General features: G+C 41.7%; 1 protein-coding gene across 8 annotated transcripts; it reads left to right on the top strand.

Annotated features, from left to right (window-relative positions):
* Positions 1–25: 25 nt before the first annotated feature.
* Positions 26–25,556, top strand: pcm1 (pericentriolar material 1). Of its 8 annotated transcripts, none has more exons than XM_034129827.1 (40): positions 26–191; positions 1,499–1,613; positions 1,773–2,021; positions 2,565–2,891; positions 3,818–3,988; positions 4,565–4,684; positions 4,902–5,088; positions 5,373–5,482; positions 5,755–6,028; positions 6,119–6,269; positions 6,578–6,793; positions 7,455–7,621; positions 8,739–8,968; positions 9,702–9,844; positions 9,987–10,116; positions 10,661–10,828; positions 10,967–11,145; positions 11,326–11,532; positions 11,616–11,910; positions 14,047–14,192; positions 14,283–14,593; positions 15,544–15,724; positions 15,828–16,135; positions 16,703–16,864; positions 17,094–17,150; positions 17,340–17,512; positions 18,666–18,794; positions 20,688–20,808; positions 21,182–21,343; positions 21,464–21,561; positions 21,796–21,930; positions 22,025–22,228; positions 22,838–22,897; positions 22,992–23,142; positions 23,536–23,684; positions 23,790–23,853; positions 23,988–24,211; positions 24,369–24,461; positions 24,590–24,713; positions 24,851–25,556. In XM_034129827.1, the coding sequence occupies exons 2-40, from the start codon at positions 1,518–1,520 to the stop codon at positions 24,874–24,876; spliced, it is 6,498 nt and encodes a 2,165-aa protein (XP_033985718.1). In that variant the 5' UTR covers positions 26–191; positions 1,499–1,517; the 3' UTR covers positions 24,877–25,556. The 8 variants fall into 8 exon arrangements, with proteins under 8 accessions (XP_033985718.1, XP_033985720.1, XP_033985714.1 ...); XM_034129829.1 differs by having other exon boundaries at positions 10,964–11,145; positions 14,122–14,192; XM_034129823.1 differs by having other exon boundaries at positions 10,964–11,145.
* The last annotated feature ends 172 nt before the right edge of the window (positions 25,557–25,728 follow it).

Below are 25,728 nucleotides of genomic sequence, written 5' to 3'. Positions count from 1 at the left end.
GCCACCTGCTGTATGGGAGTGTTTATATCAGGCCAGGATCACATCCATGAGTTGATGTTGCTGCGTTTTGGGACCGATAAGACGTTGTTATTTATCAGTTGTCTTTAACAACAATGAGAGATCATCTGTAAAACCGTTACTGCAATATATGAAGTGCTTGGCACCGACATCTTCTTCTCTTTCTCTGTATGGTAATGGTGACATTCCTTATCCTACATTGTAAGCTAACTTAGCAAGCGCAGTTTTAAATAACATGACTAAAATGCCAGTATGTTTAACCTGCTGCGTTTGTCGTTAGCTAATGTTAGTGTAATTTAGTGTTGACAGTTTGCAAACATCTAGTTTGGAGCGATAACATAATTATCAGCTCGAAGTCTGGCTCTGCTACGCGAGCTAAGATGCTTGTTTGCTTCAACTTTTATCGAGACATTTAAAGTTAGCTCAGTTCTGCAGTGATGCTAGCTAGCATTAGCGAGGTACCTCAGCAAGCTTGGCAACTTTCGCTGCTCGTTAGCATAAGGTCTTGTGATTGTTTTGCCGACACATATAACGTGTTGTGGTGTTAAAGATTCGACACAACGTTAAGCAGCGGGTTAGCTGCTGCACATCGGGGTTATTGCGTGTTGCCATGGCGATTGTGAGACAGAAGTAGGTCACAAATGTTAAGCTAGTAAAGTTTCTCTCAATATAACAAGCTACGTACACTCCCACAGTCGTAACGTTTGGTTAAGCTAGGTTAACTGCAAGTGCTTGAATGGTGATTGATACACTTTCTGTAAGCTAACATTAGCTGGTGTCACTGTGGGGAGCAGTGACAGAGAGCTCGCGCTGCTTATTGTTTTTCCCCGGGAATTGGAGCGGGCCACATACAAAACCCACCAACGGCTGCTAACGGCAACGGACATCTCATAGAGATAGCTTCAAACAGTTAGTTAGCTATATGGTAATAGCTACACTAATGCGTCAAAGTATTGAGGTTTTCAAGCTGGTCATGATTTAAGAGTAAACATTAGCCAAAGTAAAGGCTGTTGGAAAGACATGACGCATGTGATGCTTTAATTTAACGTTAACAGTTTGGTTATTAAACCTTTCTGCGATATTAACTTAAGCGTTGACCGCAAAACCATCTTCTTACGTATGGTGAGTAACATTCATTTGTAGTCACTAATAGCCTTCTAGCGTTATTGTTGCCATTACAACATTTTAATTACAGTTAAATGTAAAATGTTCTGTTGTTTTTAGGCACCAACTTTAAGTTAACAGTGATCGATATGAACCAAAACCAGTCCGTCAGTTGGCTAATCATAAGTTAAGATTGTTTGACCCTCTTGTTCTGTGGTCCCATGCAGTGATCAGTATCTCTTTAGTTGTGAATTCCAGCAAGCTTTTTCCATGACGGTGAAATATCTTTCTCCTGCTATGTTTTTAATGTAGACTTGTATACCTCGCCTTTTGTTCTGTGTGTGGTGACCAATATACATTTTGGTGTGAATTCCAGCAAGCTTTAAGTGGGTGACATGGCAACAGGAGGCACTCCTTTTGATGACAGTGCAGAAGAGCTGCACGACTGGACTATAACCAATGGCAGTCTGGAAGATAGACTCAACAACCTGGTAAGACAGAACCTAAAATCAATGTTGCTCTATCTTGTTCCTATCATGGCTTATTAATGTAATCGTATGTATGATATGTGTGTTACACAAGATAATAATATGTCCTTATTAAAGTAAACATTTATAATAAATAGTGCTTTTTTTTTTGCTGTTCATCAGGACTGGGGTGTTCAGCAGAAGAAAGCAAACCGATCCTCAGAGAAAAACAAGAAGAAGCTGTCAGCTACGGTGGTGGAGAGCCGCCTGACTAATGACATTTCACCAGAATCCACCCCTGGGGCCGGTCGCAGGAGATCCCGCACCCCTCATTCCTTTCCCCACATCAAATACTCCACCCAGATGTCTGTCCCAGACCAGGCTGAGCTGGACAAGCTGCGTCAGAGAATCAATTTTACAGACCTGGATGAGGTGAAAAACGGCGGCACTTTATTATAAATCGTTTCTGGTTTTACATATGTCTCAGGCAAACATAAGCACGAAGACGCACATGAGAGGCACAAACACTGATGATTGTACAAAGCTTACCATTTCAAGATTTACTTTTATTATATTTTCAAGGACATGAAATACAATTCCTAATGCTTATCAGACTCTTCAACAAAAAAATGCATACTTCCTTCAGTGATAAAATGCCAAAGCATTGCCATGAGGCATCGGCAGGCAGTAAAGAAAAGCAAAATATATATTTTTAAACTCTAGCCTAGGGTTGGTTGGCTAAACTTCTTCTGCTGTGGATTTGAAGTTGGCAGAATGGCAGAACAGAAAAACATGTAAAATCCATAAGGCCATTTCATGGTGAACAAAGTTTAAAATAGTTGTGTTCTGAAAACAAAAATGATTATGAAACATTTCTAACGATTTATTAACAATAAAAAGAGGAGATCTTCATGAAAAAATACCCAACTGCTTGAGTAGTAAATTGTCTGAATTTGATCTTCTTTTGTTACTCAGAGGAGCATTGGCAGTGACTCCCAGGGGCGTGCCACAGCTGCCAACAACCAGAGGCAGCTGGCTGGAGAGAACAAGAAGCCCTACAACTTCCTACCTCTTCATGTGAACACTAACAAAAGCAAGAAGCTGCTCCACCCCTCCTCGTCTGCCCCAGCCACACCAGCTATCACCAAGGAAACCAAGAAGCAGGGCCCAGGACTCAGGGATACTTTAACCCCTTTGGTTCCCAGCAAGGAAGCTCAAAGGCTCACCCGTGGCAGTACAGAGAGGGGGCCCTTAGCGCACAGAGAGCATGGGAGAGGAGAGCCCAGAATAGACAGCAGCCAGGTAACATTGTGTTTGGTTGTTGCCATGGTTTTGTCAGCTCTTACTCTTGTTGTTCTGCAACTTGATGCCATGTATACTGAGGATTGAGCCAGACTATGAGGAGTTTGTCAATTCTGGTTACGATATGGTCCAGAGCTAAAGTATTTACTTAATAAGTGAGACATACTAGTGGTGTTTAAGGGGAAAGTCACAGTTATAGCTGGTTATAGCAAGTCATTCAATAAGTGTAAAGATATTTCACTATGAAACACAAGTGTAAACCGTTTGATGGTGTTAGATATAAATTAAGAGGATAAGTATTTATCAGTAAAGGGCCATATATATTCCTCCGTCGTTGGTAGAGAACAGAAACAGAGCTCAAAGAGCTTGATTACATTCTTACTTGCATTACTAGTTGGCCAGAAAAACAACTCAAAATGAAACACAACATTGCTCCTAATTTCTGCCTGTGTGAATCAGTATGCTAACACGTTTGCATTAATCAACTTAATATGTAATTTCAAGTCAGTGTTGACAACTACTGCTGCCCTCAGGTGGCCAGATATATCAGGTTTAAGACTAATAATCCTCCTTAGAAAGACATTATTTTCACATTTAAATGAAATTAAGCACTTTTCACGTGTAAATGTGGAAGTGTCTTGGTATCACTTCGCTTCTAGCTACTGTGTGAAACCAAAACTAGGATAAAAGTGAGGGAGATCTAGTGCAGCTGAAACTAGGCTGTATTTAGGGCAATTTATAAATATGCTACCCCTGGCGCCTAGTGAGATTTGTGCCCCACCCCTTTCTGCCCTTATTAAGCCTAGTCTGAGCTGTCGCTACAGATGCTGTCGCCTTTCCTTACGTATTCCTATGTCTCCTTTTCAATTACTTTTTGAAACCCACACCCATACGCCACCCTCCTCTCTCTCTCTGCTTGGTCTCAGGTGGTGAGCAAACTGGTACAGATCCGGGAGTACATCAGTAAGGCTAGCTCCATGCGGGACGACCTGGTGGAGAAGAACGATGTGCCGGCCAATGTGGAGCGTCTCTCCCATCTCATCGACCACCTCAAGGAGCAGGAAAAGTCATATTTACGGTTTCTGCAGAAAATGCTGGTAAGTCTGTCATTTGTTTATTTTTTAAAAATCTTTTTCAGAATTAATCTAGTTCTTGGCATTTCTAATGCTCGTAGACAAAGGTATACATTCGTTTGTGTGTGAAGCTTGTTTGTTTGCTTATTTATGGTTGAAATGGAACTGGTTTTCGTTTCAATCTTGGCAGCTTGGCACACATTTATTTTTAATTATGTTCATGTTTCATGTGATGATAAAATTAGGACATTCAGTAGCCTGCTACCTTCCATTGCAGCAGGTTGGCTTTCTTAATGGTTTGGTATCACTTTGCCTTCAATGGAGCGTTTCTGTGAAATATATTGTAGTATTTGCAGGCACTTAATTTTCTGTTTTGCAAAAGGGAAATCTAAATAACTGCAGGTGTTTTTCTCACCATATCTATAAATAAACGTTCTCATATATAGAACATTTAGAGGAGCTTATTAAGTTTTGAATAATTTACAGCTTTTAGGTTGATAGCTAAGAAATGTCAAACAATTGTTGGAAAAAGGGTGTACTGCATACTTTCCTTTTCAGTTATCATTAAGTCTCTTGCTGCTTTTTCCAATATGTCTGTAGACACGGGAGAATGATGAGGATGAGGTGGGGACCCTGGACTCCGCAGTGGGCTCAGGTTCACTTGCTGAGAGCACTTCTCTTAACATTGAGGTCCGATCCTCAGATGCTTCAAATGCAACGGTGTGTACCTTTGCATTAAACCTTTATAATTAAAAGGTAATTGCAATTTATGTAAAGAAAGCAATTTGTCTTTGATTTGCTTTTCTCGTTGTAAGTTAGATGTATTTGCTGTGTCAGTACCTGATAAGCCTCTTTTAACTTTTTCTGCTGAGTAGCATTCCAGCACTGTTTTGTTTTGTGCAGTGTTTGTAATGCTATCTGGATGGAACTATTGTAGGCTGGGCGCACAGAAATGGTGCGAGCTGACCAGAAGGAAGAGTTGGAGAATCTGCGTAAGCAGCACGAGCTGCTGAAGAAGATGCTGGAGCAGCAGGAGCAGCTCAGGGCCCTGCAGGGCCGACAGGAAGCACTAATGGCCATGCAGGACAGTGCAGAGCAGGCACTGGCTGTGATTGAAGACACTGGTGAGATACACAGTCACAGGCCTATTCACAATCGCAGACATAGTAGACAGTAGTATAGATCACTTTTCTTCCAAACAGAAATATATCAATGAGAACTCAGTTGATATCCTTTTTAAGAAACCGTTATTACAAGAACTGATTGTATTAATAGAAGGTATATTTGTGTTTTTAGTATATTCTGGTAAATATGTCAAGAAATGTATCCACTTAATGTCATATTTGATGCTGAACATAAACAAACATTCACCTGGTTTAATACATTTGACATTTGTTGTTGTCATTAGTTGTCACAGAAACGACAGGCAGTGTTTCTGGCCTGAGCATCACATCAGAACTGAATGACGAGTTGAACGATTTGATCCAGCGGTTCCACAACCAGCTGCATGATTCTCAGGTACAGTAGTAGAATATGCATTTGGGCTGCCATTGCCTCCTTAAATAAAAGCAAATATTTCCTGCTTCCTACTCCGAACTGTCTTCTGACTAAATACCGCATTATGTCACTATGTTAAGCTATTTACTTTGCAACACTTCTCATCTGTAATTATGGCTTGTTCACCCTTAGTCTACCTCTGACTTGACAAGCCATGTCAACATGGGCAAATATTTATTAACTGTTAAATAACAAATGTTTATCTCACGTGTTTGATTATTTATGTCTTGTAGACTAAAGCAGTGCCAGACAACCGTCGGCAGGCAGAGAGCCTGTCCCTCTCCAGAGAGGTGTGCTGGTCTAGGGCTCCCCAGGCTGTTGGTCCTCCTCAGCACAGGCCTCTCCTCCACTCGGCCTCTGGCCCCCACACTGGCCTAGACATGGGGGCAACAGCTGCCAATGCCAAACTCACTAAGCTCCAAGAACTCCAAGACAAAAAGCAAACCATGGACAAGATCCTACAGGAGCTGCATTCACTCAGAGACCAGACACTAAACAACAACTCATGTAAGAGTATTTTCAAATGCATGTTTTGCAGTAATATGCGGCTTTTTTTTACCTATAAAGTGTAGATAAACTGCAAGTGATTCTTTTCAGGTCGTGGCCTGTCAACACAGTGCAGTCTGAGTATGGGAGCGTCATCAGACTGTCCATCTGCTCTCTGCTCTAATGGGGCCTCAGCTTCCACTCCCTTTCATCCTTCACTCACACAACACCAGAACAGCTCCAATTCCACAGACAAGCTCAGGTAAACACAAAAACACACGCAGCTGAATAGGCAGGTCAGATATCAGCAGCAGGGAGTTGTACAGAGTGCAGTGAAACCTTGCAGACAAGCCGACAAGTTTTAGCCTTTGCTAAAGTCTTCTTGATCACAACGCTTAGCACCCATGCTTTTATAGAGGTGCTTTTCTGTAGGTGACTCAACACAATTCATTTTTGTAGAAGGGCAATTGTGAAGACATTGTGCAATTGTGTGACGTAACCTTTATTATTATTTAGCCTGGTACACATTCAGATTTCATCTAAACTTTTGTTGTTCTTTTCCCTACACAGGAAGCTAAAGGAGGTCCACAAACGTTTGAATGAACTGCGGGAACTGGTTCAGTACTACGAGCAGACTTCTGATATGATGGTGGATGCGGTCAATGAGAATGTGAAAGAGGATGATGATGAGGAAGAGGAGGAGGAAGATGAGACAGAGGACAGTTCAATGTTTGATGCCCTTTTTGACTCTGAGCAGGAGAACCGCCAGCCTGTAACCAACATCAGGTGTGTTTTGTTTCAAAAAGTATACTTCAGGTTAAATGAAGAGTCATGGTATTGTAGGTCATAAAACATTCTTAAGATAATATGTGATAAGAAAGTCATTGTATAGTATGTTGCAAAATTGTTGCATTATAGAGAGGCGAAGTCCCGCCCATCTACTTCCGACCCATGGGACCTTATTTCGGAAAAAGTATGTATTGAAGTCAATGGGGAGAGAAAGATTATCTTTCGATCCCGTTTGAATTGTGCCACGAATTACACATATGATGTTTGTCAATCTTAAAAAAAAATTTCCATGTAAAAAAAAAAAAAGGTTTCACACAAAAAAAGGTGTTACTTCACAGTTTTACGACACATTTTTTTTTTTGACTTTCAAAATGATCTTTTAGATTGACAAACATCATATGTGTAATTCGTGGCACAATTCAAACGGGATCGAAAGATACGTTTTCTCTCCCCATTGACTTCAATACATACTTTTTCCGAAATAAGGTCCCATGGAGGTCCCCGGAAGGGGAGGGACTTCGCCTCTCTATTATACTGAAACCCTTCCAATTGGAGGAGATTGTTGTGTTGTTGATGTTGTGCTCAAGTTACAGTGTGTTTAATTCTCCTTCTGGCCTCTTGATGTCTAAATAACAGTCCCTGCCCTTTCTGTCTGTAGGAACCCACAGCGCAGCGGGAACTGGACAGACTTGAACAGCCTGACCAACAGGCGCGCTGTGAGGGGCAGCGCCACTAACAACCGTGATGGCAGACTCAACACCGAGTGTGAGATCAACAACCGGTCAGCAGCCAACCTCCGCAGCCTCAACATCCCATCAGCCATAGGTACACTCATGCACATGCTTGCATAGAACCGTGTTACAGCTGATGGTCATCTTCCTTTGTGTAGTATTGTATTTTCCTTAACCCTTAGATGCACGAGTGACTGGACCCTACACTCTTCCATAAGTGGGTCAAAAAGGACCCGTATTAGAATAATATGTGTTTTTATGCCATTTTTGTCATTTTGGTTAAGAAAAATCACTTGTATTATATTTTGGTTAACTCTAGAAATATTTTATATTTAATTTTTCACTATTTATAATTTTAGACATTTGTTTTTACATTTTGAAAAAAAACGTTTTGAACATATTGATGCAAAGATCTCCGCTATTCTGAGACCCTCACAGTATTCCAGTCCCTTTTCAAAACTCATCTCTTCTCCTCTTGTCTACTCATAGCCCACTCCCCATCAATCCATGCCGGTTGATCAAGTTTGATAGTCCTATACCCCCCACCCTAACCTTCCCTTATCATGTAAAGCGATTTTGAGTCCTTAAAAAGCCCTATAAAAATATAATGTATTATTATTATTATTATTATTATACTGACAGGTATCAGATCTTGCTGTGTAAAATAATCTTCCTGAGAGGTGTCACTTGTGATGTCGTCTGTGTGGTCTACAGTGAATGTATTCCTGACAGCAACAGGTGATAAGAATCAAAGGTTCCCATCGGATGCCATAGAAAATGCATGCAGGTCATTTTTGACCCACTTATGGAAGCTTGGGGTAGAGATACAAAAACTGCAATTTTTTCAAATGTAAATTAAAAATGTGAATGGCATGATATCCAAAACATGTTTTTTGAGGAATAGCTGGAATATGAAATGATAAAAAAATGTAATTACAAAGATACTTCAAGAAAACCACCTCACCGGGTAAAAAAAGACCCACTTAGCATCTAAGGGTTAAAGGTAAACGGTTAGCATCACTATTTAATGGCATAAATAAAACGGATTTTAAATGTATTCACACTTGGCAGAGGCACATTTGTGCAAAAGTATTCGGTATCATACTGTGATAAGATATATTGTTTTATCAACAATATGAATAATCATTCTTTTCAGAAACAAGTATTGAAAGAGGGATCGAGATCTCATATGAATCTTTGCCCTCATTTAGAGTGCCAGTACAATAGGGACACCCCCTATAATCGGGTGAAGGATGACGATGAGGATGAAGATCGTCTCGATAATGAAGAAGGGGCACAGGCTGCGGCTCCAGACAGCGAGGCTTCGGGGTCGAGTCGAAGAAGCAGTCTGGGGAACAATGGGGGTTTTGCCCAGAAAGTTCATCGGCACACAGCGAAGCAGAAACTCCGGCAGCTTCAGGAGCTGGTGGCCATGGTTCAGGTGAGGCAGACGACAGGATCACATCAGAATCAGAATCAGGTTTATTGCCAGGTAGGTTCACACATACGAGGAATTTGACTTGATGTCATGGTGCAGACATAAAATATAAAACAAAAAATCTTTAAGGACACCGTAATAAAATATAGTTAAATAGCAATAAAATAAAGCAGTAATTTACATGGAAATAGAATGCTATGAATGACTTGTAGGATATCAAATATGAAATAAGAAATATGTGCAGTAAGCAGTGTTAAGAACATTGTGTGCATTGATGTAATGCATATAGGGACTACGTTGTGGCTGAGGTAAGTGTCAGTGGGGGGGCCGGGCCTTGTTTAAGAGGCCGGTAGCGGAGGGGAAGAAACTGTTCAGGTGACGAGAGGTTTTGGTCCTGATGGAGCGCAGCCTCCTGCCAGAGGGGAGGGGGGTGAACAGTTTGTGTCCAGGGTGGCAGGGGTCGGGCACTATCTCCCCTGCCCGCCTCAGGGTCCTGTGTATGTAATGTTCTTTAGCAAATCAAATAAAGGGGTTTTCTTGATTGGTTACCTTTTTATGGGAATAGAAAACACCATTAAAACAAATAATAAGCTTTGGACTACAAGGTCATTGTTCAACATTAGGTTGGTTCTTTTAACAGCTGACGATTTATTTGTTTCTGTACTAGAAAAATGTGATGTCTTATCTAATATGAATGTAATCAATGTATGGATTGTGTGTTTCTGTCTGTATCCAGAGTGATGACACTGATGGCACAACAGCTAATGAAGATGAAGCTATACACCAACAGCCAAATAATACCAGAGCTACTGTGGTTAGGTCTCTGGGAGCCGGGTCCAAACAGAGTCCCAGAGAACTCACTCTGTCCAGCAAAGCCAGGTACAGTGTTTAAAGGTCTGAAAGATTGCCGGTACAGTGGTCCCAAAACATTCATTTGACTTAGTTGGCAGCTTTTCCTTCTTCGCTGTGTGTTTTTGGTATTCAATGACTTTGCATCGCATCAACACTTTAATGGACACAGGGAGAAGCTGTACGAGGAGAAGCTGCGTCAGCAGAAGCAGGAGCTGAAGCAGCTCCATGAGGAGCGCCAGAGGCTCATTGAAATCCAAGGCAAGATCCACGACCTGCAGTGGGCTTGCCCTGACCTCCAGGTATGACACACTCACTCACTCACTCACTCACTCACTCACTCACTCAAGCACTCACTCACTCACTCACTCACTCACTCACTCACTCACTCACTCACTCACTCACTCACTCACTCACTCACTCACTCACTCACTCAAGCACTCACACAAGCACTCACTCAAGCACTCACACAAGCACTCACACATATACACATCTATACAAGGAGTGGCTGATCAGTATAAAAATCAGATATTAAAAAAACATGTGTGGAAAAAGTTTTGTTAATATTTTCTCCTACCTCTTTAGAGCAGTTAGGGGGTGGCCCACATATCTATCAATAACAAACGCAACATACTACAGCCTCCAAAAGGACCATACATTTGAATAATAATTTGTATAAAACTTTAAAAAAAAAAGTGAACATGCATGAAAGGTTTTATTGTGTAAGACTGCATAATGTTAACATAGGTGCACCTAATAAACTGACGCCTGCATGTACATCTGCTGTTACTTTAGAGGGTCAATTATTTGTATTTAACCTGTAACTTCTTGTGGTGTCCTTCCTAGTCATCTCTGTCCAGCGCTGTGAGTCAGCAGGGCTTACTGAGGAAGCTTCCAGTTGCAGTTTCCACTCCAGCCACTGTCCTGCCCTCCCCCTCCGGACCCAAAACCAACTCGGCTGTGCTTAAACCCACGGCTCCAGAAGCAGCTTCCCCTTCAGTCACTGACAATGAGGTAACATACCCCCCCCCCCTCCCCCCGCACACAGGAAGACTCTTGGCTTCCATTGGTCAAATGTCAGAGGAGATCTGTACTTTCAGAACCGTTCAGAACACAGTTTACAGGTCCTCTCTGTTCCTGTGTTGTCAGCAGCTATGGTCTGAGATGCGTCGCCACCAGATCTTGCGGGAAGAACTGCGTCAGCGCAGAAAGCACCTTGAGTCCTTGATGGCTGAACACCAGAGGCGCAGTGGTCTCGGTGACTCCCCCAGACAGATCGATGACTCAGAGGGCCTAGCTTCACCTTCACAGCCAGTCAGTAGGGATGAAAGGTAGGAGGCTTATGTTGCATTTGTAAAGTAGGAGATATTTGCAAGTGAATATCAGACCCCCCACAGCAGAAACATTGAACAACAGGAGCTCTCTCTCTTTCATATGCTGGGAAATAAAACTGAAATGTATTCCAAAGAAAACAAGATATTTCTACCTTTTTGTTTTCTTTCCATAATTAGGACAATGGCTACCTGGGGTTCCAGTCCCTGCCACCTTGATGATGATGACGATGAGGATGATGATGAGGATGAATATCAATCAGAGATCGGTGCAGAGGAGGAAGAGGAGCATGAAGAATGTGCAGATAGCAGCTCTGATGACGACATCCACATCTACTCATCCAGCAGGAACCAGTGCTCCTACAGTAACAGGAAGAATCAAGGAAGGTCAGTCGAAGTGCAGGCAGAAGGAATTATATCGCGCTGATTTTATTTTACCATGATTTGCTCACTTATCTTTTTGTTCCTAGCAACCTGAAGCCTCCAGCAGCCTTCTCAGGTGAAGGCAGTGGGAATCCATCTCTTCAGAACAAGGCTAATGCTAAGCAGCAGCAGCAGCAGCAGCAGCATCAGCAGCAGGCAAGGATTATGAACCAGTCTGCCAGCAGCCAGCATGGAGCTACACGGCGACAAGAGAACCTGCGCTGGGCCTCTGAGCTCTCCTTTGCTGAGGGCTCGTCTCAGTGGCAGGAGCAGGTCATCCAGCTGCAGAGACAGCTGGACTTCAGCACCAGCATGTGTCAGACGCTGCTGCAGGACCAGCAGGTTGGTGCTTTGAACAAAAACATACACTGACACATTTGTCCAGATCAGGTGTTTCTTTTTTATTTACACATACACTGGCACTGATCTGGATTATGGACACAAGCTTGCACCACATTTGGAGAAATCATGTACAGGTTTAATGAAATCATCTGTACTCATAGCCAGTGGCGAGCCGTGACTTTTATACCTAGGCCCTCTGACCCCAGTCCCCCTTCCCCCTTAAGTGTAATTTGGCATGCTTTTATTTTGAAGGCGAGTTTACGCTGTTGACAGGAAGTTGTTGTTGCTATGGAAACAAGAAAAGCTTCCCAGTGGGCGGAACTTGTCATAAAGTCCGCGATAATAAAACCCACCCATTTAGAGGGAAGATATGATTGGTCAATTGCACTGTCATTTGACATTACTCTCTCGTTCAGTTACTATAGCGGGCTCTCTGTGAATTTACAGCAGGGTTGCGGTCGAATAGTCCACTTAGCTTAGGAACCTTCCTAACGGAGTGAAATGACCCGGAAGTCCCTCAGTGGCAGCCATGATAAGTGCCGTTCGAATTCTCTAAATGAAAGGAAAGGAGGTTTCAAACTTCCTTTATAACCTCCTTTAGCTTAGGAACCACTGGACCTCCCTAACCTAAAGGAGAGGAGAAAATGCTGCCCCACAATGCCTTGCGGCCGCGGCATTTGCCTTGCCATCACACAACAGTCGGCCGTTCACGGAAACAACCGATTATGAACGAGAAATGATATCATGAAAGTTAGTTATTAAGCATTTTAAAACGTATGTGGTAAGTTGCCAAAGTGCTTTGTTTTGAACGTTCATCAGTATTATAATCAAAAAGAGAAATATGAACGTTAGTTTTTACTGAAATGATCAAATAAAGTCAACATTTCACAGTCTTTACTGAGCTGTGTGGGGTTTGTTCAACTTTTAAAAGATGTTTGAATGGTGATATACACAGTGATAGATGTTAAGGACTAACGTTTATAATAAATACATTTGTATTGATTTTAAGATCTTTTCATACAATCATACGTATTGGGATCATTTGTATTAATGTGGACCGGAGGAAGAGGGGCATAAGTTTCACTTTCCTTTTTTATTTCAATTCCAACTTTGGTCATGAAGAATATGTTTCTCTGTTGTCCCCGTTCATAAAGCATAAAACAACAGCATCAGAGCACGGTGCAGAGTCTCTAGATGAGTTTACAGTAGTCCCTCGTTCTTATTAAACATCCATGTTGTAGTCCGCTGTATAGAAAACTGTAGTTTCCATAGTTTCCCCACAGCAGCAGACGCACATTTATGACCTCCGCTGGCGCGTCATAAACACGTCGGATAGTGAAAGTGCAGTCGGATTCTCTAAAGTACCGCAGTCTCTTCTCCTAAATCCTTTTGAATTCTCCTATCCACTATCCCTTAACCCCATGACGTTTCACTCCGAGGTTAAGGAATAGACGATAGGGTTAGAACTTAGGAGCTGATTTTTGGACTATTCGACCGCAACCCTGGACCCCCAATCAGCTCCTATCTTCACAGTAACTCGCAGAGACGGCTAAAGGAGCTTCTTTCATTTAACCCTTCACATTCAAACAGAAACTGAATAGGCAGATTCGAAGGATTTATTTCTTTGGAAATGTTATTTTAAATTGAATTAAATCAAGTTATTTTGGTAAAACTAATGAAAAATATAACTAAAAAAATATATCTATTTTCTTAATGTTTTTAAATATTATTTTTTAGTATATCTTAGGCCCTCAGAGAGGGCCTAGAGGGCCCTGACGGCTCGCCACTGCTCATAGCTTTCTATCCGGTCTTATGGGTCTTTTTTGAAACATGCAATATTTGGCCTTAAAGGTTAATAAAAACAGAGCTTTTGTAAAACTTCCACTGTGAAGCTTTTCTCAGAAACTCCCTTCTTGGTGTTTCACAAATGTTTGACATGTGGCCCAACCAGCCCTCTGGCCTTATCTTGAAAATTGTGTTTTCATGTTTTATACATAGATTTTTTTTAGACAGTTATTTTGTGCACCAGATTGATATATTTCAGGGAACAAAGGAATAATTATAAAATTACCTGTCTACTTCTTAACCAAGCCTTTGTTGTTTCAAACAAACACATTCTCTCGCCTCCCTCCACAGACACTCTCTTATATGTTGCAAACCCTGCTGACAGGTCAGTACAGTGTGTTTCCCAACAACGTGTCATCACCACAGGTCCACCTGATCATGCACCAGCTCAACCAGTCTTACACCCAGCTGGCTTGGCAGCAAAACAACGTACAAAGGTAAAAACAATACCTTACAATAGAATCTTTATTTATATCAAGCAGTTCATCTTTTTAAATGTTGGATACTCTCTCTAACGTTTGCTTCAGGCTAAAGCAGGTCCTGAACGACCTCCTCCGCCAGCAGCAGCAGCAGCAGCAGCAGCAGCAGCAGCAGCAGCAGCCGCAGCCGCAGCAGCATCCGCCGCAGCAGCAGCAGCAGCAGCAGCAGCAGCAACAGCAACAGCAGCAGCAGCAGGCTTCCTCCTCAGCAGCAGGGTGGCAGACCCAGAAGCACGGCTCGTCCCAGGAGTCCAGCTCCGGCCCCTCAGCCTCACCCGGTGTATTCCTCCCCTTCTCCTCTAACCTGCAGCCTTCTACCAACAACATGTCAACTGCAGCCTTATCCCCATTCCCTCCCGGTATGACGCACTCATATATTTTTAGCTCTTGGGATTAATTCTGTCACAAAGCATGTCTAGATTGGTATGCAGGACCAACAAGTTAACACATATGAATGAGGCTTTAAAGGTAGGGTAGGTAAGTTTGAGAAACCGGCTCGAGATACACTTTTTGTTATATTCCATGGAATGCTCTTAACATCCCGATAGCAATGAATATCTTAAGTGCTTTGACAAAGAATCCATCAAAAAATGTCATCTGTGGAAGCCGTAATACTGTAAAAAGCACGACCAATCATTTTAGCCGGCCCGGCTAAAATAACTGGATGGCCTACCTGCCTGTCAGCCTTCCATCTGTGCACAAACTTATCTCGTGCCCTCATTGGTCATGTGCGCGTTCGTGTGTGTTTGAGGAGGGGCTCTATAAGGAAGTGGCAGATTTTCTCCGGTTGTGTATTTTCAAATTCTAGCGATCTCGAGCCGGTTTCTCAAACTTACCTACCCTACCTTTAAGGTTTATCGTGTCTCCTTTCGAGCAGCTGAAGTATTTTTTGGTTATGATGTGAGGTAGAGTTTTAAAGCATCTTTGCTTTTCCAAAATCAATACAAGCATGAGATTTCATAGGTCATTGCTTTCATGAAAGTCTTGGGGAAGCATTTTAGCAAAAATAGAAAATCAGAATGTCTTAGAAATGTAAATACAAAACATTTAGAAAATATTTCTTTCTACATGTAATTCTTGTTACATGCGTAAACAATGTTAATGTTGGTGCTGTTACTGATGTGAGTAATTTTAATTTGTAAGTACCGTAAGTGATAGATTTTAAGATGTGCAGAAATGAAAGAAATGAAAGGCTAAAGAAAGATGTGCTGAAATGAAAGGCCAAAGTGTCATGATTTATTGTTTTTATTTTAACATTAACTTTTCAAAGTCAGAAAATAAAGTATATTTTCTTTCTTTCCCTCTGCAGGCTTTAACTTATATCCACTCTTCCCTGCTCCCATGGGCGAGTTCCCTCAGAGTGCAGCAGGCCAGCCCGCCCCCGACCAGCGGAAGCAGCAGTTAGACCCCAACGCCTCAATCAAAACAGAGTACATGAGTTTCCCCCCTCCACTGCAGCGCTCTCCTCTGAACACCACCACAGAGACGGGGTATATTTAACAGTTCTGCCTGAAAAAAAGATATTAACATTTTTTTATATTTATCCATGGAATAATATTGTTGATATATTTGTTCTCCATGTGACCCCTCTAGAGCGTCTGGCTGGCTTAATACCTCGTATGTGAACAACACCGTCCAGCATCACCAGTCTAACACGGAGCACCAGGAGTCTCCCTCCTCCTCCCCCATGTTTGCCAGCCGCCATCCCAGACATCAAGAATTTGACAGAGCATCACAGGAAAGCTTCAGCACCATGCCTGACCCTGTGGATCCCACCACCATCACAAAGACCTTTAAGGCCGGACGCAAGGCCTCTGCACAGGCCAACCTGGCCTCAAGAACCAAGACCCCCAACTCCAAGAGCCGCCGCAGGAGGGGCAAAGGGCTCAAGAACAATGAAGGTATCAAGTTGAATTCTCAGGGTGTCCGCGGGGTCTTAAAAAGTATTAAAAGTTGATTAAGGCTATTAAAAAGTATTAAACGGCATTTTCCAAGGTATTACATTTTGTAGCTTGTTTTCAATAAGTATATAAATTGTCCAAAGAGGTTGTATTCTACAGTTTGCCTGAATGTAATCATTGCGTAGGTGTGTAGTGTGATTCTGTGTAGTTTATTTATGGCATCCCGTTGGATTTGACGTCATCTGAACAGGACGCACGCTCACTGCTTGATAGCGCGCGAAGGTCCGTTTACGCCGGTTGTTAAACAACATCGTTATGGGGAAATGCAAGTTTGCGTCCAAATGGTTGGAAGATAAGGAGGAAGGACAATCAATACTGTATATAGTAAATGTGAGGTAAAGTGTGTCGCCAATGTAACCGGTTAAAACTCAAAGTGGCGATGAGGTCTTAAAATGTATGGAAAGGGTCTTAAAAAAGGTCTTAAAAGGTATTACATAGTATTACATTTGACTTCAAGATTCCTGCATATACCCTGGTGTGTTTATTTTCGTTTTGTGTTTCCCTCAGGCCATGAGAGTGACAGTGTGAGCAGCACTGCAGACTTTGTCCAGGAGAGGGCGGCGCTGTCCCGTCAGAAGGATCAGAACAAGAGTCTGTTGGACAGGCTGACCCAGGAGAAACTCGACAGCAAATCTAATCTGGGGAGCAAACGAAACGACCTCTCCTCTGGTGCGAATCAAGCCGTGAAAGTTATCCGATTCTCCCCCCCCACCCCTTTTGTGTCTGTGTTTTTTGTCCTTTTTATGTTAAGGACCAGATTAAGCTTTTTTTAAATGCTATTTTGCCCTTAATTGAACATCTTGTCCATTTCTAATTCGTTTTGCATATTTGTCCAGATCATGTGTTTTCATTTTGCCTTAATTGTCTTTGTTGTCACTTTAATTTATCCTACTCGCAGCCTATGCTTGGAGGACACCCTTCCTCTCTAACAGAATTGCATGCACAGAAGCACCAGGTAAACTCACAATGCAAACCCAAGCTTCATGTGCTTGTCATTATGTCACATAAACATCCCATGCATCTTCTGCTTTTTGCTTGTCCGAAACCAAATCTTTTCATTATGATTACAGAGTCCCATTTATTTCCTCGTGTAGGAAGTTATATTAAACATTAACAAAAAATCTGTCATATCTTGTACTTGTAGACGCAAGCAGCGACTTCTCCCTGTTCGAGGCGCTGAGGGAGACCATCTACTCTGAAGTGGCTACGTTAATATCCCAGAATGAGTCCCGTCCACATTTTCTCATTGAGCTCTTCCATGAGCTGCAGCTGCTGAACACAGACTACTTACGGCAGAGGGCGCTGTATTCCCTGCAGGTCTGTAGCTGCTGTAGAGTATGAAAATATATATCCTCCTTGCATGGCTCAGATCACAGAATAATCCGTTTGATTTGAGTATAGGGTGAAGTTCCTGTCTGGGTTTTGGGTCAGAAAGGTTTCTTAGCAGAATATCTGGTCACGTGTCTAAAATATCAGAAACATATCTGTGATGAAACAGTTTCCAGACATAATTAGGGCGGTCTGCATCAATTTAAATGTTTAAAGGTCATATTGTTTACCTTAGCTTTTTGGGAAGACCTGCAGGAGATAATGAGAGACAATTAGGAGGAGGAGAAGGGAGACTTTTTACATTTCATTCATTAAGCTGTTGAGGACAATGGGTTTCAAAATGTAGGATAAAAGCTGGTTGAAATGTGGCCCTTAACATCTGACCATGCAGATAAAGAAGAGGTAAGAATAGGCGGAGAAATCATGAGGATGAGAGACAGAATAAAATGTAACCTGGTGTAAATATGTTCCAATGAATTGTACTTTATAATTTATGTGAAATGTATCTGGCAATAAGTTATCATTACATTACATTACATTGCATTTAGCTGACGCTTTTATCCAAAGCGACTTACAATAAGTGCATTCGACCAAGAAGATACAAACTTGAAGAAAACAGAATCATATAAGTACATCAGGTTTCATAGAGCCAAAACATTTCAAGTGCTACTCAACTGGCTTTAGATAAGCCAGTCCTTTGTTAGTATATGAGTGCTTTGTTAGTAATTGTATTGCTCAAAGTGGAGTCGAAAGAGATGAGTTTTTAGTCTGCGCCGGAAGATGTGTAAGCTTTCTGCTGTCCTGATGTCAATGGGGAGCTCATTCCACCATTTTGGAGCCAGGATAGCAAACCGACGTGTTTTTGCTGATGGGAACTTGGGTCCCCCTCATATATGTATCATATACATGTATCCCAGTTAAGCTTATTGAATTAGAGTTGGAAGCAAAAATACTGTGGTTTGAGTGTGTTTGTGATGTTATCTACGATGTATCTTTATTTGTGTGATTTTTATTAGGTTTTTAAATCAATCAGATCAAATCAGAACTTTAAAATTCTTATAAGGCTGGGCTTGTAAATAAATACAATGTCCCCTCGAGGACCTGCCTTGATGACAACCGTGTCTCTGTGTGTTTGTGGCAGGACATAGTGAGCAGACACCTGTCGGAGAGGAGTGCAGCGGAGGAGCTCCCCCCCCTCGGCCCTGTGGTGTGGGCTGCTGGCTCTCAGTCTGAGCTCACACCCAGTGAGAGTCTGGCTACCAGCGATGCCGTAAGAGACACATCTTCCCAGTGTGATGTTCTCTCACATTCCTAATGTTGTTTGTTCTTTTTTTCTTCAACCCTCCGGTATCATTTGATTGGACTACGCAAATTAGTCATTCGGGACAAAAATGTCCACTGCAAAAGACTTTGATAAAAACATTATATTAAAAGTTTTTTTTCACAAGTTTTTTGGGTTCAATCTTTAAAGCAACTTCAGCCCTAATCAAAAATACCAAATATTGAATCATTTTCAGGATTTTAACCCTTTAAATGCCATTTTGAATACATGAAACCGCTGTTGTTTTTCATGATAAAAACAGAGAAAACAAGTTATTTTCCATATAATACATATCTGGGGACTGGCTCTTTTTTTTTTTATCACAGTCTTGGATATGTCAAAGATTACCAACAAAATAGATTTTTGTGCATTATTAGTTTTTGCACAAAATTAGATTAAACAAAAAACTCCCACATTACGGTACGTCCACACAGCAGCGTTAAAAAAATCTTCCAACGCTTCTGCCCATTCACTTTGAATGGGGTGACGTCACTTTGCCTCACTTTTCGCCAAACTGCATTGTGGGAAGCAAAGCGGAGATTTCCAGGCATCTCAGGCTTCAAAAGTTGAGCAATGTTCAACTTTTGAAGCTTCTGAAGCTTTCGGTGGAAGCGTCAGCCAATCAAATCATATGCCAGTACAAGCTCTAGCCAATCAAACCGCTGCTTGTGTGTCAGGGGCGGGAGATTCATGTGATTAGTTGTTGGTCGAGCTTCAGACACGCCTGCCGGCAAGCTTTTTCCAAAGCCGCTGTGTGGACGTACCGTTAGTCATTCGGGACAAAAATGTCCACTTCCAAAAACTGCTATAAAATGATAACAGATTAATATTTTCTTAAACTTTTTGGGGTTAGATCTTTCAATCAACTTCAGTCCTGATCAAAAATACAAAATATCAAATTATTTTCATGATTTTAACCCTTTAACTGCCTGTTTGAAAACATGAATTTGCGTTTTCTATGAAAAACGTACAAAAAAAGGCAGTTATTTTCCATATAATAAATGTGGGGGGGGGTGGCTTTTTTTTTATCACAGTCTTGGATATGTCAAAGATTAGCAACAACATTGATTTAGGTGGATTATTAGTTTTTGCACAAAATTAGATTAAACAAAAAACTCACACATTAGTCATTCGGGACAAAAATGTCCACTTCCAAAAACTGCTATAAAATGATAACAGATTAATATTTTCTTAAACTTTTTGGGGTTAGATCTTTCAATCAACTTCAGTCCTGATCAAAAATACGAAATATTAAATTATTTTCAGGATTTTAATATGTTGTGTCCCTCCATATTGAGGTTTATACCACTCCTAAAGTATTTCTCTCAATCCTTATTGGCATCCTCCCCCTATTCTTCATTTCAATACATCTTTCATTAGTTTCTCTCAGCCTTGTCTCCTTTCGTCCTCCCCCTGCCTTGTCTCTTCTCATCTTTACATGTCTCTCTTCATTCTCTCATTTTAATTTCCCTCCCACCGTCTTCATTGCCTTTGAATTCAACTTGACAGCATCGCTTCAGAAACCTGTCTATAAAATAATGACCCTCATTTCTCCATGTCTCTTTTGCCACATCAGACATGTGTTCTTTGTTCTCGACCAAGGTCCCTCGAGTTCTTCTAATTGGGTGACAGGTCCTTTTTTCTGTCTCAATAATGCCTGTTCAGGAATGATGGATGATGTTTAATTTTAGATGTTAAAGAATGGCAAGAGAAGTCGACATATGCTGAAAAACCTCTTGCCTCTATAGTCATCCTTTCTTCTATGAACCGAACAGTTTGGGGTCCATTCTCTTGTCAGATATATGTTGCCGGTGCCTAAAACTGGATGTTGTTCTTTTTCAGGAGGTGGTGGAGAAAAACCTGAGGCTCACGATGAAGAAAAGGGATGATGCAGAATCTGTGGGCAATGACAGCAACATGTCAACCTCCTCCAACCTCGAACCATTTGCTAACGATGACCTGGGTACGGTTATGCATGTAGACATTATTTTGGGGCTGAAGCTATACCTATCTGAAACGGCTTCCACATCTGGGTGTTCAACTGCTTTGCTTATAGCCTTTCAACTAAATAAACCACTTCACACCTCAGGATCAACAACACATGTTCAAAGTAAAGAAAACTACCTTTGAGAAATGAGATTGGGAACTTCAGTGACACAGATTAGGAGTGACGGTGATTAGGAGCTGGTTTACTTAAGTTTGATCCTGTCGTGTAAACCTGGTACGAGAGGCATTCATATCCATTACTGCCTTCTCTCTCTTGCCTCATTGATTTTGAACTTTTGTATCCCTTTTCTTTCTCTTTTTTCACTCTCCTTTCTTTTCTGCTCTGATAGGCAACACAGTGATTCATTTAGACAAAGCTCTGGCCAGGATTAGGGAGTATGAGCGCATGAAGCTTAAAGCTGAGTTTAACCCCTTCAATGGCAGCTCTGCGGGTGCAGGTGAACTCTCACTTGCTGAACATCCTTCTGCTTCCCTTGCTGCCCCAGTGGAAGGTACCTCATCTCATAGCCTTCCTGAGCACACCTCAACCAAAGACCCGTAGCAGCACAATCATTGCCTTTGAATGGCTGTTTAATTTAGCATAAATATTCAATATAATGATTTGTGTGCAGGAGGAGCAGCTGGTGATGTGCACTGCCCTCAGATCGACACCCAGCAGCTGGACCGTCAGATCAAAGCCATCATGACCGAAGTCATTCCTTTCCTTAAGGTAGGACAACACACACAGAGCTGCAGGGTGGATTGTTGTTACATTCTTACCAGTAGAAAATGCACTTAAATTGAAAAATAAGAACTAAATCATCACATTTGAAAAGTATTCTTGTTGGTAATTAATTGCTAAAAGCTTTTTAAAGGTAAAACGAATATGTCTTCGTTACTGGGTGCAGCACTGTGAATTTGAACAGGGTTAAACCACTCTGTTATGTCGATGTTTTGTTATTAGGAGAACATGGATGAGGTGTGTTCCCTCCAGCTGTTGACATCTGTGCGGCGCATGGTCCTCACTCTCACCCAACAGAATGATGAAAGCAAAGAGTTTGTCCGCTTCTTCCACAGACAGCTGGGAGGCATACTGCAGGTATCAAAACACCCGGTTCCTCGAGGTGACACGAGTCTAAGCAGAGACGACGATCAACAGCTCTCCTGACATTCTCTCCCTCTCTCTCCTCCAGGACTCGCTCCGTAAATTTGTGGGGCGTACTCTAAACGAATGTGGCGAAGATCTTCTGGTGGAGATCTCCGAGATCCTCTTCAATGAACTCGCCTTCTTTAGGCTCATGCAGGATTTGGACAGCAGCAGCAGCATCGCCTTGGCAACCAAACACAAGAATAAGACGAGGGCTGAGCCACCAATGAGAGCGAAGAACAGTCTCAAGGTAAGTCGTTTTTATAAATTCAGGCTTCGTAGTTTTTATCACATAATATAAGTATCAGGGTTCTTACGGTCTTTAAAAACCTGGAAAAGTCATGGAAATTCAAAATGCTAATTCCAGGCCCTGGAAAAGTCATGGAAATGTAACTAAAGTTGCATCAAATATAATTTATATGTTATCTAATCGCAGAAATAGTAATACTATAATGATAATAAATACTGTATCGTATAGTAATGAAACGTAAAATGGCATTTAACTGACGAGGTATTTTGCTGGTGAGAGATTTTAGTTGCTTTAGCCTGTAGAAGCTAGTAAGCCTACTATTTGATTATTTTTAGATGGACACAACATGTTTCATATGCAGACCTTATTTTCCTGTTCCCTGTTAAAATAAACCATTTTCAGTGGTACCGCTGAGAAAGTGTAATTTTTTTGGTCATGGAAAATGAGGTAAAGGTCATGGAGAAGTCATGGAAAAGTCATTGAAAATCATTGGTGAAAAAGTGTATGAACCCTGAAGTATGAATGAGGAAAAAGTAAACGGTGCTGCGCAGGCATTTGTTTGACTGAGACTGAATTACACTCTTTATGTTAATGTTTTCCACCCGTTAGGAAAATACAGTAGCAGGTGCTGACAAATCAATGTCTCCGGCCTACACTGATGAAGACAAGGTCAGTCATTTAAACACCGATAATGAAAAGGTCGATACCACTTAGAACCCCAGTAATCTGTGTTACAATAATGTCTCTGTTGTTGTTCCTCCAGGACCAAGATGAGGCCGAGCAGGAAGGAGCAGCCAGCCTCCAGGAGCTGTACCTGCAGAGGGAGAGGAAGAACACCAGGAGCAGTGAAGCGTCAGAGGGGGAGGACGAAGAGGAGGATGAGCAGGGCGGTCAGGGAATCCGTCTGTCAATCAGTAAGTGGCAATATCATAAAGGCCTCTTTGATAAAGCCAAACATCCAGTCAAATCTGATATTTGAATGTTGTTATTATTCCCTACTTGTGTTTTTATCCTTTATATGCCAGGATACATTGTTCAGTAAGTTACAACAAAATCTACTCAAGAATTTTAAATGGTTTATACATGACAGTCAGTGAAAAGTTGACAATAATGTTCTATCAGGATGTAATATCAGTAGTTTTGTTAAAAAATGTTTTGCAGGAAATAAGCATAACTCGCTATCAAATGCTAACAAGGACTGGATTATGGATTATAACATTTAAATATGGTCTAATTTAATGATGTATTGCTGTGGATACCTGCATTCATCTCACACATTTGCCACCATTGTGTTGTGACTCTGCCAGGCCTGTCCAAAGCAGAGACTCAGGCTCTGACTAACTACGGCAGCGGGGAGGATGAGAACGAGGAGGAGGAAATGGAGGAGTTTGAAGCCGGACCTGTGGATGTCCAAACATCGTTGCAGGCTTCTGCTGATGGACAGGTGGAGCAGGAGGTCAGTGATACAGTTAGTCATTAAGTTATAGTTTTTATATAAAATATCTCTCATTATTAAACGTATTCATTATTCATCTGAGCCTGTTATTGTTTGATGCTTCAGGAGACGATGCTCAGCCAAACCCACGAGAGCAGAGCTGAGCACAGGAGTTCAGAGACCCATGACGGTGAGGCGCTTTACAGTGGAAACGTCGTTCAAGCTAATACACAGTCAAGCTGGCTCGGTCTGAGAGAGACTTTGTAGTTTTAGACTCTGCTTTTTTTAGGCCATTAATTAGATCAGATTTTCATTGTTTTGCAGAAATGAACAACTCAGCAGCTGTGACTGCAGAGCACCGTGACATGAAGGAGTGTCAGAGTGCTGAGGAGGAGAGGGGAGGAGGAGGAGCAGCTGTTGCCTCTGAAGAACCATCTGATGAAGTCTCCCATCACCAGGACCAGGACCAGGACCAGGACCAGGACCCCAAGGAGACCCACACCACAAGCAGCCCGGACTCAGACTCTCCCGTCATGATCAACGTGGATGTAAGTCCAAGCTTAAAAAAATAGAACTCAGGATATTTATATTTATCACATTATCCGATTTATCTCTGCAATAACTGCATCATTACTTTCTAATAACAAACTGAACGCCCTTTATCGGTGCTGTTGTGATCTGATCTTCTACCTTTCATTGGTGCAGGAGATGGGCTCCGGTAACACGAGTCAGAAATCTGACGAGGAAGACTTTGTGAAGGTGGACGACTTGCCACTGCAGCTGTCTGTCATGTGTGAGGTGTGTAACAGCTGACACATCCAGTTAAACACTCACTGAACGTTTTCATGAAGTGACTGATAAGTAAAGGTGTATAATCCACTGTGGAACCGCTTTGTCTCATGATACACTGTGTGCTGTCCCGTCAGGAGGAACTGCAGAAGAGGATAGTGGAGGAGCAGCAGAATAACAGGCTGTCAGTAGAGATCCTCAACGGGAACACTGAATCGCTGACGGGGCTGGTGGGAAACCCGCAGGCCCTGAAGGAACCAGGTAAGCATTAAAGCTGAGTTGGTTGAGTTGAACACACTGTTTCCTTGTTGCCATGTGTACATCCATGCAGGAATGTGTGTTTGTACATAATGAGTGAAACCCTGTGAGAGTCAATTATGTTTTCTCTTGTTTTTCAGACACTGTCGGTGCCCAGAGCGTGTAAAGATTTTTTCAGATGTCTCCAAATCTACTGTTTTTTTTTTAGCAACACTATGCTTGCACCCTCAATCTGTTCTGGATGTACGGTTGTTGATTCTCTATCTGTTAGTTTTAAGGAGCAAAGGCTCAAAAATATCTGTTACAAGTTAGCTGTGACTCTTGACACACAACGGATAAAACTACACATAATCAACACTTAGTTTATTTTATTCCTGAATGTTTATTGTGATTTGTGGGTGATCTGGGGAGGGGTGGTCTTTATGCTGCTGATGATTGACAGTTAAGCCTCTGTCTGAATCTTTATAGTCCTTAAACTCCTGTTCAGATTCGCCTTAGTCTCCTTGGTTCTGGGATTCAACATGAATTGTGATTTTTTTTTTGTAAGTGTTTTATTTGTCTTGGCCTTATTGTTACACGGCTCGTCCTTCTGCACTTGACTCCTAATGATACAGAGATGACAGTAGGATTGAAGTTCAGTTGTAGCCCGGCTGATCAGAGAGATTCCTTTCTCTAGCTTGGAACACTTTTTCCTTTGTCAGAGCTCAAAGCTTAGATTTACATTTTATCCCTGTTAACACATCTTTATATACCGTTCTGTTAATGTTTTTCCTCCATTGATTTCCATGTAATTAAAATGTTGACTAAAGTAATAAGTTTGAAATAATAAAATGCTGGAACTTTAAAGAATGGTGTGTGTATTGAATACATTTTGTGAAAATGTCTGCCACAATTTCAATTATCTATTAATCATTTGTCAAAAAGCAAAGATCCAGCTTCTAAAATGTAACAATTTGTTGCATTTCTGTTCCTAGAAGATAGTAATCCTAATATAATACTTTCTGGGCTTTGAACATCT

This window comes from Trematomus bernacchii, unplaced genomic scaffold, assembly GCF_902827165.1.
Source record: "Trematomus bernacchii unplaced genomic scaffold, fTreBer1.1, whole genome shotgun sequence".
Classification (NCBI taxonomy): Eukaryota; Metazoa; Chordata; class Actinopteri; order Perciformes; family Nototheniidae; genus Trematomus; species Trematomus bernacchii.
The sequence above is the reverse complement of the archived record's forward strand: the minus strand, read 5'-3'. Positions and strand labels throughout refer to the sequence as shown.

Bases quoted from the DNA above. Each gene is read 5' to 3' on its own strand.
- pcm1 (XM_034129823.1), top strand. From the start codon at position 1,518: ATGGCAACAGGAGGCACTCCTTTTGATGACAGTGCAGAAGAGCTGCAC. The intron at 21,931-22,024 runs GTATCAAAACAC...TCTCTCCTCCAG, and splicing joins AGCTGGGAGGCATACTGCAG to GACTCGCTCCGTAAATTTGT. The intron at 24,714-24,850 runs GTAAGCATTAAA...CTTGTTTTTCAG, and splicing joins GCAGGCCCTGAAGGAACCAG to ACACTGTCGGTGCCCAGAGC.